The 16,476-nt window shown below is 41.5% G+C and overlaps 1 protein-coding gene across 2 annotated transcripts in view; it reads left to right on the top strand.

Moving 5' to 3' along the window:
• PDE6A (phosphodiesterase 6A) overlaps positions 1–16,476 on the top strand; it is an 88,818-nt gene that overhangs the window by 14,218 nt on the left and 58,124 nt on the right. For both annotated transcript variants that reach the window (XM_035288368.3, XM_035288373.3), the window contains exon 5: positions 9,903–9,977. In XM_035288368.3, coding sequence (XP_035144259.1) covers positions 9,903–9,977 — 75 coding nt within the window. The remainder of the gene's footprint in view (positions 1–9,902; positions 9,978–16,476) is intronic.

Here is a 16,476-nt window from a genome sequence, read left to right as displayed (position 1 = left end):
AGTATAGCACATACGATTATGTGTTGTAGTACGTAGTACTTGAAATAGAAAACTCTGTTACTGGTTTATGTATTTATTATACTATATCTTTCCCCCATTATTTTAGAGTTGACTCCTTCTACTTATTTATTTATTTATTTTAAGACGAGGTTTCACCATGTTGATCAGGCTGGTCTTGAACTCCTGACCTCAGGTGATCCACCTGCCTTGGCCTCCAAAGTGCTTGGATTACATGCGTAACCCACCACACCCGGCCCTTCTTCCACTTAAGAGAAAAGAAAAAATTTATTGTGTTTTTAGTAAAGACGGTTTCATCATGTTGACCAGGCTGGTGAAACAGCCTCAGGCAGGTCCTTCAGGAGATATTCCAGAAGAAGGCATTGTTGTCATAGGAGATGAGAGCTCCATGCAGCCTTGAAGACTTTCCAATAGGACAAGGTGTGGTGGTGGAAGATGGTGATATTGATGATCCTGAACCTGTGCAGGCCTAGCCTAGTGTGTGTGTTTGTGTCTTAGTTTTTTTTTTTTTTTTTTTTTTTTTAAAGACAGGGTTTCACCATGTTGGCCAGGCTGGTCTTGAACTCCTGACCTCAGGTGATCTGCCCGCCTCGGCCTCCCAAAGTGCTGAGTTTACAAGTGTGAGCCACTGCGCCCGGTTGTGTCTTAGTTTTTAATAAAAAAGTTTAGAAAATAAACAAAAAATTTCAAGAGAAAAAAGCTTATAAAGATATAAAGCAAATATTTTTGTTCTGATTCAAGCACCAAAGGCATAAAAAAAGAAAAGAAAGTCACGATATTTGCAATAATTTTTTTAAAAAGAAAGTATTTTTGTAGAGCTGTACAATGTGTTTGTGTGTTAAGCTAAGTATTACTACAAAAGAGTCAAAACATTTTTAAAAATAAAAAATTTTATAAAGAAAAATTTTAAAATTTATAAAGTAAAAAAGTTACAAGATAGGCTTTGTGGCTCATACCTGCAATCCCAGCTACTCAAGAGGCTGAAGTGGAAGAATCGCTTGAAGTGAGGAGTCTGCATCTGCAGTGAGCTATGACAAGCAAGATCCGATCTCTAAATTAATTAATTAACTAAAAAGTACAGAAAGCTAAGGTTAATTTACTATTGAAGAAAGAAATTTTGTCGTCTTTTTTTTTTTTTTTTTTTGAGACGGAGTCTCGCTCTGTCATCAGGTGTAAGCTTAGGTGTTTAGTAAGCTATACAATCTGGGGTAAGGCAAGTGCACTCTACAATGTTCACACAATGACAAAATTACCCAACGACACACACATTTCTTGGAACATATCCCCATTGTTAAGTGATGCATGACTGTGTCTTCTCCCACTCTGTGCTTTTATTCTCTTGCTCTCTCTCTCTCTCTTTTTTTTTTTTTTTGGAGACGGAGTTTTGCTCGTCGCCCAGGCTGGAGTGCAATGGTGTGATCTCGGCTCACTGCAACCTCCGCCTTCTGGGATCAAGCAATTCTCTTGCCTCAGCCTCCCAAGTAGCTGGGATTACAGGCACCTGCTACCATGCCCAGCTAATTTTTGTATTTTTAGTAGAGACAGGGCTTCACCATGTTGGCCAGGCTGGTCTTGAACTCCTGACCTCAGGTGAGCCACCCGCCTCAGCCTCCCAAAGTGCTGGAATTATAGGGGTGAACCACCATGCCTGGCCAGTGCTTTCATTCCCTTAATGGTGTGTTTTGATGAGTATAAGTTCTGAATGATAATGTAGTCCAATTTATCAATCTTTTCCTTTATAGTTACTGATTCTTGGGCTGTAATGAGGAAATCTTTCCTGCCTCTAAGTTTATAGAGACATTTACACATGTCAAATTCTAAAAGGTTTATTGTTTTAACTTTCACATATAGCTCTACCTGGAATTTTTTTATGTTTAGTGTGAAAATCATCTTACCTTTATTATCAACCAAGTGTCCATATATATGTGGATATCTTTCTGGATTCTCTTTTTTGTTCCATTGGTATACACACACACACACACACACACACACACACACCCCAATGGAACAACAACAACAAATATACATATATATATATATATTTATTTATTATTATTATTTTTTTCCAAGACAGATAATTCACTCTTTTGCCCAGCATGGAGAGCTGTGGTATGATCTTGGCTCACTGCAATCTTCAACTCCCAGGTTCAAGCAATTCTCCTGCCTCAGCTGGGATTACAGACACATGCCACCACACCCAGCTAATTTGTGTGTTTTTAGTAGAGATGGGGTTTCACCATGTTGGCCAGGCTGGCCTTGAACTTCTGACCTCAAGTGATCCACCCACCTTAGCCTTCCAAAGTACTAGGATTACAGGTGTGAGCCACCAAGCCCAGCCTCCGTTGGTATATTTATCTATTCTTCTGCGATACTATCCTGTCGTAATTTCAGTATGTTTATAAAGTATCTTGATACCTGGTAGTGAAAAGACCTCTAAGTTTATTGTTATTATACGTTAGACTTTTCCACCATGCTTTGTGTCTCATACTTCATGTGTTTTCCATCTTTTCGTATTTTTGCACTTTAGTTTGAATATTTGTTTTGATCCATCTTCTATTAATTACTTTTTTTTTTTTTTTGAGACAGAGTCTCATTCCATCACCCATGCTGGAGTGCAGTGGCATGATGTTGGCTCACTGCAACTTCCACCTCCCAGGTTCAAGCGATTCTCATGCCTCAGCCTCCTGAATAGCTGGGACTATGAGCATGGGCCACTATGCCCAGCTAATTTTTTAATTTTTAGTAGAGACAGGGTTTTGTCATGTTGGCCAGGCTGGTCTCAAACTCCTGACCTCAAGTGATCTGCCTGCCGCCACCTCCCAAAGTGCTGGGATTACAGGTGTAAGCCCAGTTAACTGTCTCTTCAACTGTGTCTAATTAACTGTTAAACAATCTATTGAGTTCTTAACTTTTGGTATTTTTCAATTTTAGCATTTCCAATTTATTCTGTTTTTGTAATTTCCAGTTCTCTGCTAATGTTCTCTGTTTTGTACTTGATTCTTGGACATAATCACAGTTATATTTGAGTCTGTGTCTGAAAGCTATGATATTTATAGGCATCTTCTGTGGACCTGTTTCAATAATCTGTTTCCCCTCTAGATTTTTCTGTGAATTCTTGTCTTTTACATGCTTATTTTTGTTTGAAGACTGGAGACATGTATGGAAACATGTATGTTATCTTCCTCCAAAAAGAATGGCTTTACTTCTGGCAAGCAGTTGGGTAAAGGCAGAGCACCTCGATTCAGTCACGAATTGAACTGATGTGACGCTGATCTTGTCTTCATGAGGCTGGTCTGCTTCAGGTTCACTTTTACTTCTTGGGGCGTGCGGATCCCCGCCTAGGGTGTTTTCAAGGGTCTCTCCTCCTTGGCAGGCTCTCAATCCCAATTTTGTCCTCCTCACCCAGTGAGTCTTCTGTAAGCTTGGCTCAGCTTCACAGCATCTTTGGTGTCAACAAGTGGGTAAAAGGAAAAGTTGAATCAAGGGTCAGGTTTTTATCTCTGGGTTTCCCTTCTCTCTGAGATTTTGGCCCAGTGAGTTCCTGCTGCCTTGCTGGCTATATAAGTCCTTGAAATAAATAAATGTTTATAAACATACATGCACATACACATACACATGTTCCAGATTGTGTAATTATTCCAGCTGGAGGATTGGTCTGAAACAAACTAGTCACCATTAACAGAAATGGGAATCCTCTTTCTTTGTTTTGTAGTCCATATGGATTTATCTCATTCATTTGAGTAGTATAAACATACCATAATTAATTTATCCTTTCCCCTATTTCTATTCTTAAAAATTATTTCTAAATATTCTTATAATTAAAGACAACGCTGGCTGGGTGCAGTGGCTCACGCCTGTAATCACAACACTTTGAGAGTCCAAGGCAGGAGGATTACCCGAACCCAAAGGTTTGAGACCAGCCTAGGCAACAAAGTGAGACCTCATCTCTACCAAAAAAAAAAAAAAAAGATGATGCTGAAATGGACAACCTTGGAGTTGAATCCCTGTATACCTGAGCCAGACTATCTATAGAACAGAGTTGTAGAAGTTGAATTACTAATTTTAATTTTTCTTATCTCAGAATTGTTCCTCTAACTGAGATACAGTTTTTATACTTTCATTGATACTGAACAAGAGTTCCATTTTCCAAAACTCTTACCAATTCTTGACATCATAATAAATAAAATTTCCTATCTGAATGGGCAAAATGTGTATTTTTTTCCTTCCTTTTGTTTTTTCCCTGATTACTAGTGAGGGTAAATACACATACATATGTGTATGTATTATATATGTTTTAATAAATAACTCTCCTGAGAGCAGAATAAATATATTTTATGTTTGGGATTTGATTTTTTTTCTTCCATGTATTTCCCAAGCATGTCATTTGCCTATCTTTAGAATTGAATAATCTAGGCTGGACGAGTTGGCTCATGCTGGTAATCCCAGCACTTTGGGAGACTGAGGTGGGCAGATGTCCTGAGATCAGGAGTTCAAGACCAGCCTGACCAACATGGAGAAACTCTGTCTCCTCTAAAAATGCAAAATTAGCTGGGTGTGGTGGCGCATGCCTGTAATCCCAGCAACTGAGAAGGCTGAGGCAAGAGAATTGCTTGAACCTGGTAGGTGGAGGTTGCAGTGAGCCAAGATCATGCCATTGCACTCCAGCCTGTGCTACAAGAGCAAAATTCTGTCTCAGAAAGAAAGGATTGAAATCTATTTCTTATTAATTTGTGGGAATGCTTTATATATGATAGGGATTATGTATCTGTTACATGTACTATAAACATTTTTCCCTGTCTGTGAATTATATTTTAGCTTTGCTTATAACCTCTTTCATCAGACAGAAGATTTAAATTTTCTCTTTATAACTTCAGTTTTGGGTTTTATTTAGGGAAGACTTTCCTACCCCCAACATGAAAAATAATCTGAAATAATCTCCTGTATTATCCCTTAACATTTTTAAAGTTTTAATATAGTTTAATCTTTCATTGATTTTTAAGTTAGGTATGTGTATGGTGTGAGATGGGGTAAATTTTGTTTTTTTCCCTATATTTTTTTACTTAAAGAGTAGTGGGAGATGTGAGAAAGATCTAGCTGTGACATCAGTCACACCACTGATTGCCAGTGTTGATTTGGCTGATCTGGCTGGCTAGGCGGGTGTCCCTTTTCTCTCTGACGGCTCCTGTGTTCCTGTCTTTGCACTCAGTCAAAGAGGGTGAACTTCCCCGACAGAGGAGAGTTGTTCTTGGATCAACAGTATATGAGTATCTGTGCTCTTCTGCTAGAATATCCAAACAAGCTCTCAAGAATAGTGAGAGGCTCACGCCTGTAATCCCAGCACTTTGGGAGGCTGAGACAGGAGGATCACCAGGTTGGGAGATCAAGACCATTCTGGCAAACATGACGGAACCCCATCTCCACTAAAAATACAAAAAATTAGCCAGGTGTGGTGGCAGGCTCCTGTAATCTCAGCTACTTGGGAGGCTGAGGCAGGAGCATTGCTTATCCCGGGAGGTGGAGGTTGCAGTGAGCCGAGATGCCACTGCACTCCAGCCTGGCAACAGAGAGAGACTCTGTCTCAAAAAAAAAAAAAAAAAAAAATGAAGAGTATACAAAAATCAGATGAGGCAGGCCATGGTGGCTCACACCTATAGCCCCAACATGTTAGGAGGCCAAGGTGGGAGGATGGCTTGAGCCCAGGAGTTCAAGACCAGCCTGGGCAACATAGTGAGACCCTGTCTCTAGAATTTTTTTTTTAATCAGATGAATGCTTTCACTAGAATCAGAGGTTTTCTAAAACCAGTACGTGGCCCAACCGCACAGAATCACTTAAGGAGCTATTATAAAGATCAAACAAACAGGCCAGGTGTGGTGGCTCACGCCTGTAATCCTAGCACTTTGGGAGGCCAAGACGAGAGGACCTCCTGAGGTCAGGAGCTTGAGACCAGCCTGGTTAACATGGTAAAACCCCATTTCTACCAAAAATACAAATATTAGCTAGGCGTGGTGGCACATGCCTGTAGTCCCAGCTACTCGGGAGGCTGAGGCAGGAGAATGGCTTAAACCCAGGAGGTGGAGGTTGTAGTGAACTGAGATCAGGCCATTGCACTCCAGCTTGGGTGACAGGGCAAGACTCCATCACACACACACACACACACACACACACACACACAAACACAAAACAACAACAACAAAAAGATCAAGCAAACAAACAAAACCCCAGAAAAGTAAGAACCATGTATATGAACATTTGGTATCTGATAATGCAAATTCTCAGAATGGTGGTACTTTAAAATTGTATATTTCCTCTACCAGGCACAGTGGCTCACACCTGTTATCCCAGCCCTTTGGGAGGCCAAGACGGATGTATCGGTTGAGGTCAGGAGTTTAAGACCAGCCTGGCCAACAAGGCAAAATCCTGTCTCTACTGAAAAATACAAAAATTAGTCAGGCGTGGTGATGTGTGCCTGTAATCCCAGCTACTTGGGAGGCTGAGGCAGGAGAATCACTTGAACCTGGGAGGCAAAAGTTGCAGTGAGCCGAGATCACGCCATTGCACTCCAGCTTGGATGAGAGAGGCTCCATCTTAAAAAAAAAAAAAAAAAAATATTTCCTCACTCCTTTATTTTTTCGAGATGGGGTCTCACTCTGTCACCCAGCAGACTGGAGTACAGTGGTGTGATCATGGCTCATTGCAGCCTTGAACTCCTGGGTTCAAGCCATCCTCCCACCTCTGCCTCCTGAATAGCTGGGACTACAGGTGCGTGTCACTGTACCCCGCCTCTCACTATTCTTGAGAGCTTGTTTGGATATTCTAGCAGAAGAGCACAGATACTCATATACTGTTGATCCAAGAACAACTCTCCTCTGTCGGGGAAGTTCACCCTCTTTGACTGAGTGCAAAGACAGGAACACAGGAGCCGTCAGAGAGAAAAGGGACACCCGCCTAGCCAGCCAGATCAGCCAAATCAACACTGGCAATCAATGGTGTGACTGATGTCACAGCTAGATCTTTCTCACATCTCCCACTACTCTTTAAGTAAAAAAATACAGGGAAAAAAACAAAATTTACCCCATCTCACACCATACACATACCTAACTTAAAAATCAATGAAAGATTAAACTATATTAAAACTTTAAAAATGTTAAGGGATAATACAGGAGATTATTTCAGATTATTTTTCATGTTGGGGGTAGGAAAGTCTTTCCTAAATAAAACCCAAAAATGAAGCTATAAAGAGAAAATTTAAATCTTCTGTCTGATGAAAGATGTTATAAGCAAAGCTAAAATATAATTCACAGACAGGGAAAAATGTTTATAGTACATGTAACAGATACATAATCCCTATCATATATAAAGCATTCCCACAAATTAATAAGAAATAGATTTCAATCCTTTCTTTTTGAGACAGAGTTTTGAACAAGTGTTCTTCTGGGCTCCTCTAGCGTCTATACTCTCCTTCCAGCACTGTTTTGGTTCTTGCTTCATTTACCTCACTATTCATTACCTTCTTCATGAGACAAGATGTTCTTCCAGGATACAAACTGTGCCCTCTTCACCTGTGTATACCTAGCGGCAAGCAGGTTGTGGGGCTCAGGTAGGGCCTCATTATATTTTCACCCCTTAAATTTTTTTTCTAAATTTTCGTCTAGAATTAAATTTCTTCCTGTTGTTGGTAGTCTAGAAAAAGAGCTCAACTGGGGAGAAGGGCAAAGATGCGGACTCTGCATTTCGTGTGGCTTCCCTTCTGCTCCTCTGGATATTAGAATAAGCAAACCGCCGTGACAAACATGTTCAAATGAGAGGAACGAGGAGGGCTTGGCATCCTACCCACGGAAACCCAGTGCTAATAGATCACAGTTTGTCCCTGTATAGTAACAGATGAATGAACAGAGAGGGTGCTGGAGGATGGACGCTCCTCTGCCGGGCCCAGTCTTAACTCCACACGAGCTTTGCCGCTCTAGGAGCGAAGGAAACCCATGAAGAAGTAGTGGGGAGGAGCCCGTGTGGTTCGCAGTTGGCCCTTCCTGAGGCTTCATGATTGTGCAGCTCCTTTACTGCCTCTTTTTCCTCTTCCCTCTGCCTGTGACTTGGCTACTTTTATTTATTTATGTTATTTATTTGTTTATTTGAGACAGGGTCTCACTCTGTCACCCAGGCTGGAGTTCAGTGGTGCGAACTCAACTCATTGCAACCTTCCCCTCTTGGGTTCAAGCAGTTCTCTTGCCTCAGCCTCCTGAGTAGCTGGGATTACAGGCACACACCACCACGCCTGGCTAATTTTTGTATTTTTGGTAGAGACGGGGTTTTGCCATGTTGCTCAAGCTGGTGTCAAACACTTGGGCTCAAGTGATCCACCCGCCTTGGCCTCCCAAAGTACTGGGATTACAGGCACGAGCCACCACAACCAGCCTTGGCCAGTTTTAGACAAAACAAATTCAACAGAGTTTATTTGAGCAAAGAACAGTTCATCAATTGGGCAACCCTCAAAACCAGAAGAAGTTCAAAGAGCTCTGCTGCATGACATGGTCAGTGAGCTTTTATAGCTGAACATGGAAGTAAAATCTAGAAATAACATGATTAGCTACAATAGGGCATTTGCCTTATTTGGGCATGGTTGGATCAGTTGGGCTGCCTGTGATTGGTTGAAACTCAATTATTTGTTACAATTATGTACTCCTAAATTGGGTTTTGGTTTGTTTGCCTACTGAGGTTGCAGTTTGTTTTGTAGGAACTCATTCTTACATGGGAATTGGAAGAACAGAGACAGCCTCAGGCTAAGGCACCTGCGTATTTTGCTTTTAGCAGCCACTTCTCTTATGGGTGTCAGCTTTTCTTATTGGATCCCAGATATAGGTCTATTGTCCATATTTGGCATGATCTTTTTTCTTTCTTATTTGCGAAAATATTTTTCCCTGATTATAAAAACAATAAAGTTTATTATAAAAAATTCCTAAATAAATTACAGTCTGACTCCAATCACTCAGAGAAAACCACTTGTTAATACTTAGTTGTGGGCAACATGTGATGGCTCATGCCATTAATCCCAGCACTCTGGGATGCCAAGGTAGGCAGATCACCTGAGGTCTGGAGTTCAAGACCAGCCTGGCCAACATGGTGAAACCACATCTCTACTAAAAATTAGCTGAATATGGTGGCACATGCCTGTAATCCCAGCTACTCAGGAGGCTGAGCCAGGAGTATCACTTGAACCCAGGAGATGAAGGTTGCAGTGAGCTGAGCTAGAGCCGCTGCACTCCACCTGGGCAACAAGCAAGACCCTGTTTCAAAAAAAAAAAAAAAAACCAACAACTTTGTTGTAAATGTATTCACAACATTTTCTATGTATTGAACGTTAGGGTCACATGATATATTCTTTGTAGCCTCCCACATGTTTCACTTGTCAGTGTATCTTTTCAATCAGCATACACATCTGTGACATCATTGTTAATAGATGCACCATAATTGATTTGATAAAACCTTTTTTTGTTGGGCACTTAGATTGTTTACAATTTTTCACTACTATAAGTGATACTGCTTGGAACATCGCTTTAGCTAAATCTTTGAGCACGTGCTTAGCATGGTCTTAAGGTAAATTTCTTAGCCATTGAGACCCTACTTTCCCTCTCATGTCCAATAACACTGAGGGTGCCCCAATTCAGCTCCTATGTTTTTGGCTAATGACTAGACAAGCCCAGTTCAGCAATATTTTGAAGGGCAAATGTGACTATTTTCTAACCGTAGTGAATCTTACTGCCTTTCCAAGTTTGGTTTTCATGAGCTCTTCTCCCTTTCTAAATTTCAGTGTTAGCTGACTCATACAGGTGGGACTTCTTAATCTCCTTTTCAAAACATGTAATTATTGTTTTTTTTTCATCCCTAGGAATTTTTTGATGTGTGGCCAGTTCTCATGGGTGAAGTTCCACCTTATTCTGGTCCCAGGACTCCGGATGGAAGAGTAAGTTCTCTTTGGCCTTTTCAATATGATCTGATGTTTACTATATTCAAATGCAAGACACAGTAAACTCTGTCGAAGGGCATTTTTTTTAATCATATAGGTATTTGTCTTTCAGTTAGGTTGTCTCCCTTGAAGTTAAAATAATCCCTCATGATCAACAGCAGACAGGTGCTAAAAAGAAAATAAAACAAGAGAGAAAAAAAGTTAAAAACAACAATAATTCCTCATAATTGCCCTGTCCTATTATTTGCAAAGTTCCTTCCTTCCTTCCTTCCTTCCTTCCTTCCTTCCTTCCTTCCTTCCTTCCTTCCTTCCTTCCTTCCTTCTTTCCTTCCTTCTATACTAACAAGAAGCAAAATGTTTAATATCTTACTGGGATTTCACAGTAACCTGTGGGGTAGACCAAACAGGGACCAACATGCTCATTCCACAGCTGAGGAAAGAGACCCAGAAAGGTCAAGCAACCTACTCAAGTCTTCACCTTGCAGGAGTTTAGAGTTACAGACAACATGAGCTTAGAAAACCTTTCTATATAGTCTATAATGTACAAATTAGTAGCCAGAAAGCCCATTCTAGCTGATAGACACACTTGCTTGGCTACATAGGTTTTAACATTTTTGTTTTCTTTCTTTTTCTCTTGTATTTTTTCTTTCTTTTTTTCTTCTCTCTCTCTCTCTCTCTCTCCCTCCCTCCCTCCCTCCCTCCCTCCCTCCCTCTCTCTCTCTCTCTCTCTCTCTCCCCTCTCTTTCTCTCTTAGATAGGGCCTTGGTATGTTGCCTAGGCTGGTCTTGACCACCTGTGCTCAAGTGATCCTCCTGCCTTGGCCACCCAAAGTGCTGGGAAATTGGTGGCTAACCCTTAAAAATCAAAGTCTTTCCCATAAATATCTGAATTATCAGTTTCTTTTGAAAAAATGGATGACTAATCAAAACTGGGCCCACAATCCAGTAGGGCAAATTTGATTAGAGCTCAGTTACAGCTGTCTCCTTGGGATGTGGCCTGCACTCTCTAGCTTGCCACAGTCCTCACCACTCTCTTTTTGAGACAGAATTTTGCTCTTGTCACCCTGGCTAGAGTGCAACGGCACAATCTCGGCTCACTGCAACCTCTGTTTCCTGGGTTCAAGCGATTCTCCTGCCACAGCCTCCCAAGTAGCTGGGATTATAGGCACCTGCCACCACACCTGGCTAATTTTTGTATTTTTAGTAGAGATGGGGGTTTCACCATGTTGGCCAGGCTGCTCCTGACCTCAGGTGATCCACCCACCTTGGCCTCCCAAAGTGCTGGGATTACAGGCATGAGCCAGCACTCCCAGCCCCCACCACTCTCTCTTACGTACACCTGCGCCCTGCTCTCATTTTTGTTTTTATCAGACCTCTCTAGGGATTTTAGTTTCTGACCTCTGGTCTCATCCAATTGCAGCATTTTATTTTATTTGTTTTTATTTATATTTTTTATATAGAGATGAGGTCTTGCTATGTTGCCCAAGCTGGTCTTGAACTCCTGGCCTCAAGTGATCCTCCTGCCTTGGTCTCCCAAAGTGCTGGGATTGCAAGCGGAAGCCACCACACCTGGCCTAAAATTTAGCCCTTTAACATTCCCTATGCCTTCTAACGTCCCTCTCACGCTCTGTCTGCCATATTCACTTAGAAATACAGCTTTTATCTGAATTCCAACCAACTGATATTCCCAAATGTTAGGTCTAAAGCCTCACAATGTCAGCTACATCTTACTTCATCTCCTTTTAAAAATAAAATGGTGTCTGTATGTTTTAAGTATTTAAAAGTTATACAGGGTAATTAGGCTTCATAAAAAAAATAGCAGTCTTTTAAAAAGTGGTATATTTCCATGGGTATTTGTGGCTCTTTCAAAGTCCCTGTGGCAGCTGCTCAGGTAGAAGGTAACAAAGGTACTCTTGATGGCTCCGTTTTGACTTTCTGGAGGCTGGTGAATTTGTAATGAATATGGCCTTAAAGACAACTTGACTGAGCTAGTGTGTGTGAAAAAAACCAAAAAGCCTAGTTACCCAAAGTACACTGATCTTTTTGTTACTTTTGGGAAAGAAAATGGATTCTCCTGTGGGATTCCAAAAAAAAAAAAATGTCCATTTCTTTTTTTGAAAAGGACCTCTGTTGCCCAGACTGGAGTGCAGTGGTGTGATCTCAGCTCACTGCAACCTCCACCTCCTGGGTTCAAGCAATTCTCCTGCCTCAGCTTCCCGAGTAGCTGGGATTATAGGTGCCCATCACTATGCCTGGCTGATTTTGTATTTTAAGTGGAGACAGGGTTTCACCATGTTGGCCGGGCTCATCTCAGACCCCTGACTTCAAGTGATCTGCCTGCCTCGGCCTCCCAAAGTGCTGGGATTACAGGCATAAGCAACCGCACCCGGCCTAAAAATATCCATTCCTAACCTTTCTAAAGAGTCTGGTGGGAATCCCTGGGTAGGACAGCAGCCAGGCCCAGGAGCCTGCCAGGAGTACAGTGAGCAGCACAGGCCCAAGGACAGGTGGCCCTAAGACAAGACAAAGATGTCAAGAAGGTCCTGGAACTCTGCCTCCTACCCCTCCCAGGCAGAAACTTAACTCCTAGGGGATAATGCCACCACCTTTGCTTTCTAGAACTGTTTGCAAGGTACAACTTGGCTATTTAAAAATATTTTTAAGAAAATTTGTTCTGCCAGAATTAAGAAAATTTGTAATCCCAGAACTTTGGGAGGCTGAGGCTGAAGGATCACTTAAGGCCACGAGTTCAAGACCAGCCTGGACAACAAAGCTAAACCTTGTCTCTAAATAAATAAATAAATAAAGTCAGGGCTACAAGGATGCAAGGGTAAAAGGATTAATGCAACAATAAGAGATCTTAACACCCAGATACATAAGACACATAATGAGATTTAGATTCAACGAGACAACAAATTGATAACGATATCCAGGACTTGAACTCAGAGCCAGAACAAATAAACACAATAGAGGTCTCCATTTTAAACACATAAAATATGCATTAACCACTTTAAACACTCAAAATATTGATCGGCCATTATTGAAACCCATTTTAGGAATGAAGTAATATTCCTTTTTCCCTCTTTTTCTTTTTTCCCCTTCTTTTTCTCTTTTTCCCTCAAAAATAAATAAATAAATAAATAAAAGACTTTAGCTCCTAGGTAGAGAATACTTTGAGAAGGTCAGTAATAGGAGATTAATTCAGTTGTTGTAGAAGTCAAAGTGAGAGTTGATGGTGGCTTGGACTAGAGTTATAAGGGAATGGGTAGAAAGCAGTAGAGGGATTTTAAGTATATTCTGGAGATGAAATCAACAGAACTTGTAAATAATTGGATGCTGAGGATGCAGAAGAGGGAGGTATCCAGAATAACTCCCAGGTTTCTCCTATGAAGAGTTGGGTAGGAAGAGATGCAAAAAAAAAAAACAAAAAAAAAACAAAACGTGTTTGCTACAATGGAGGTGTGTGCAAGTTAGTAATGAAACAGAGAGAAAAAAAGAACAAGATTAAAGCCAGAAAAAAAAATAAAAAATAAAAAAAATAAAGTCAGGGTACAGTGGCTCATGCCTGTAATCCTAGCATTTTGGGAGGCTGAGACGGGTGGATTACCTGGGGTTAGGAGTTCAAGACCAGCTTGGCCAACACAGTTAAACCTCATCTCTGCTAAAAATACAAATAAATAGCCAGGTGTGGTGGTGGGCATCTATAATCCCAGCGACTAGGGAGGCTGAGGCAGGAGAATCGCTTGAACTCGGGAAGGGGAGATTGCAGTGAGCCGAGATCACGCCATTGCACTCCAGCCTGGGCAACAGGAGTGAAACTCCACCTAAAAAAATTTTTTTTAAAAAGTAGCCTAGTGTGGTGACACATGCCTATGGTACCAGCTACTCAGGAAGCTGAGATAGGAGGGTTGAGCCTGGGAAACTGAGGCTCCAGTGAGCCGAGATTGTGCCACTGCACTCCAGCCTGGGTGACAGAATGAGACACTGTCTCAAAAAAATGTAAATAAATAAATAAAATAAAGCAAAATAAAAAATATGAAAAAAGAAAATTCGTTTGTATATTGAAAAACTAATACATGAGCACAGTGAAAATCTCACTCCATACGAAATCAAGCCCCCACTTCCTCCTGGTCAGCCTCCGCAAAGCAACTGCTGTTAGCAAACTCTCTTTCCAGGAAGGTTTATGAATATCCAGATACTCATGGAGAAGTATACATACTCCACCACCCCACCACCCTCTACTAATGCTATGATTCTATTTTGTGCCTTGCTTTTTCCACTTAACTGTATATTTTGTCATGTTTCCCTAGCAGCACAGGCGCAGTGATCTCACTCTGGAAACATGGTATCCACTGTACCACTAACTCCTAATAAGAGACCTTACATCGTCTCCAGACTTTTTTTTTTTTTTGACACAGAGTCTTGTTCTGTCTCCAGGCTTTAGTACAGTGACACTATCTCAGCTCACTGCAGTCTCCACCTCCCGGGTTCAAGCGATTCTCCTGCCTCAGCCTCTCGAGTAGCTGGGACAAGAGGCACATGCCACCACACCCAGCTAATTTCTGTATTTTTAGTAGAGACGGGGTTTCACCATATTGGCCAGGCTGGTCTCAATCTCCTTACCTCGTGATCCAACCACTTCGGCCTCCCAAAGTGCTGGGATTACAGGCGTGACTTTCCAGAGGCTGGTGAATTTGTACATGAATATGGCCTTAAAGACAACTTGACTGAGCTACAGTGTGTGGAAAAAAAAAAAAAAGCCTAGTTGCCCAAAGTACACTGATCTTTTTGTTACTTTTGGGAAAGAAAATTGATTCTCCTGTGAGATTCCAAAAAAAAAAATATCCATTTCTTTTTTTGAGATGGACTCTCTGTTGCCCAGGCTGGAGTGCAGTGGTCCTTCTCTAGACTTTTTAAAGCAGTCTAGCTAAGACCCCCAGATGGGGCAAAGAATGCTTTTACCCACATTTGGGAGTATATCTCTAGGATCCATTACCACTTATAAGTCAAAGAATATGTCTATTTTGATCTTTGAGCGATATTGCTAATTAATCATAATCTTAGAATCGTAGCTGGGAGGGACTTCATGGATTACCTAATACAATTTTCTTTCTCCCCCATTGTCCTTAGAACCTTAGAGTTCCACAGTAGCTGCCTTGACCAGGGGTTAATGGAAAAGGAAGAGGACAGGAAAGGGAGTGAGAGAGGGCAAAGCAGCAGGGCCTTTCTATACCCGACCCTGATTCCATTAGGACAGTTTTATATGATTAGCTTCCATGCTTTTCTTGGGGAAAGAGAGCTGCTACTCAACAGCAGCAGCAAATGCATACCACTGATCTCATTTCACAGCCGGAGAAACTGAGGCCCACAGAACACACAGAGTAGAACCGAGACTCACTTGAAGTCTAGTTTCAGCTCCATTTCATTTATCATGCTTCAGGGTTCATCTAGTTTCCCCTTGAATGCTTCCTATTTTAGGGAGCTCACTACCCCTGGGGGTAGCCTATGCGATTGGAGCAGCTTTAGTTTCTGCCTTTTGTTTAGGCAGAGCTTGCCTCCTGGAAGTGTTCAGCCAGTGCAGCTGCCACAATGCTAGGAGGCTTTGAGCAGCAGAACCTCTCCCTTATGAGTTGGAAGGTCACCTTTGCTGATTGCCTGTCAACCAAACGGGCCTCCAGACATCCTTAACTAGTTCAGGAATTCTTCTCTGTGGAGGTCTGAGTCAGGAGGCTTGGGGTGGAGCTCAGGTATCTGCACTGAAATCTCTAAGGAGGTACTTCTCAAAATACCTGTAGACAAGGAACAGTTTGTTTTTTCTTTTTAAATAAAATTCTCTTTTCTTTTTTTTTTTTTTTTTTCAGTGAGAAACACACTCAAGAAAGGGGAGTGCGGGTGTACTCAAGAGAGTGAGTCACTCCTCCAATATGTTTTGATTGCTACTTCTAAAAATATGATAAAATATATTCCTGGATCGCTTCTCGGCCTTTTGGCTAAGATCAAGTGTAAAATATATTCCTAGAAAAACAAAATCATATAAAGACAGACAAAATATAAATCTTGCATTATGCCACTGCCCTTGTTCTCCAGCCTGGGGACAGAGCAAGACTCCAACTTAAATATATATATATATATACACACACACACACAGTTCTGGTCTTCTCTTCTCCTGGAATAGTAAAGAGTTTGCAGACTGGCGCTGCTCCAGGGATTACGCTCTGAGCAACCCTGTTCAAGGAGACAGTGATGCAGACAGTAAAACACTAAGCTGTTAACCGGAAGTGACACAGAGGAGGAGCACTGAGCTGGGAATTAAGGACCCAGGTTCTGATTTGGGTTCACTGTCTTGCTACAAGCGAGTCCTTTCCTCTCTCTGCGTCTCAGCTTTCTCATTTGTGAAACAGTTGCTCATGATACTTGGGCAAACAGAGGCCCTAAGGAAAAGGTAATAGAATCTTCCCTGGAGAGCTAGGGGAATGGAGCCACACGCCGACATCCAA

The sequence above is a fragment of the Callithrix jacchus genome, chromosome 2 (assembly GCF_049354715.1).
Source record: "Callithrix jacchus isolate 240 chromosome 2, calJac240_pri, whole genome shotgun sequence".
NCBI classification, from domain to species: domain Eukaryota; kingdom Metazoa; phylum Chordata; class Mammalia; order Primates; family Cebidae; genus Callithrix; species Callithrix jacchus.
The sequence above is the reverse complement of the archived record's forward strand: the minus strand, read 5'-3'. Positions and strand labels throughout refer to the sequence as shown.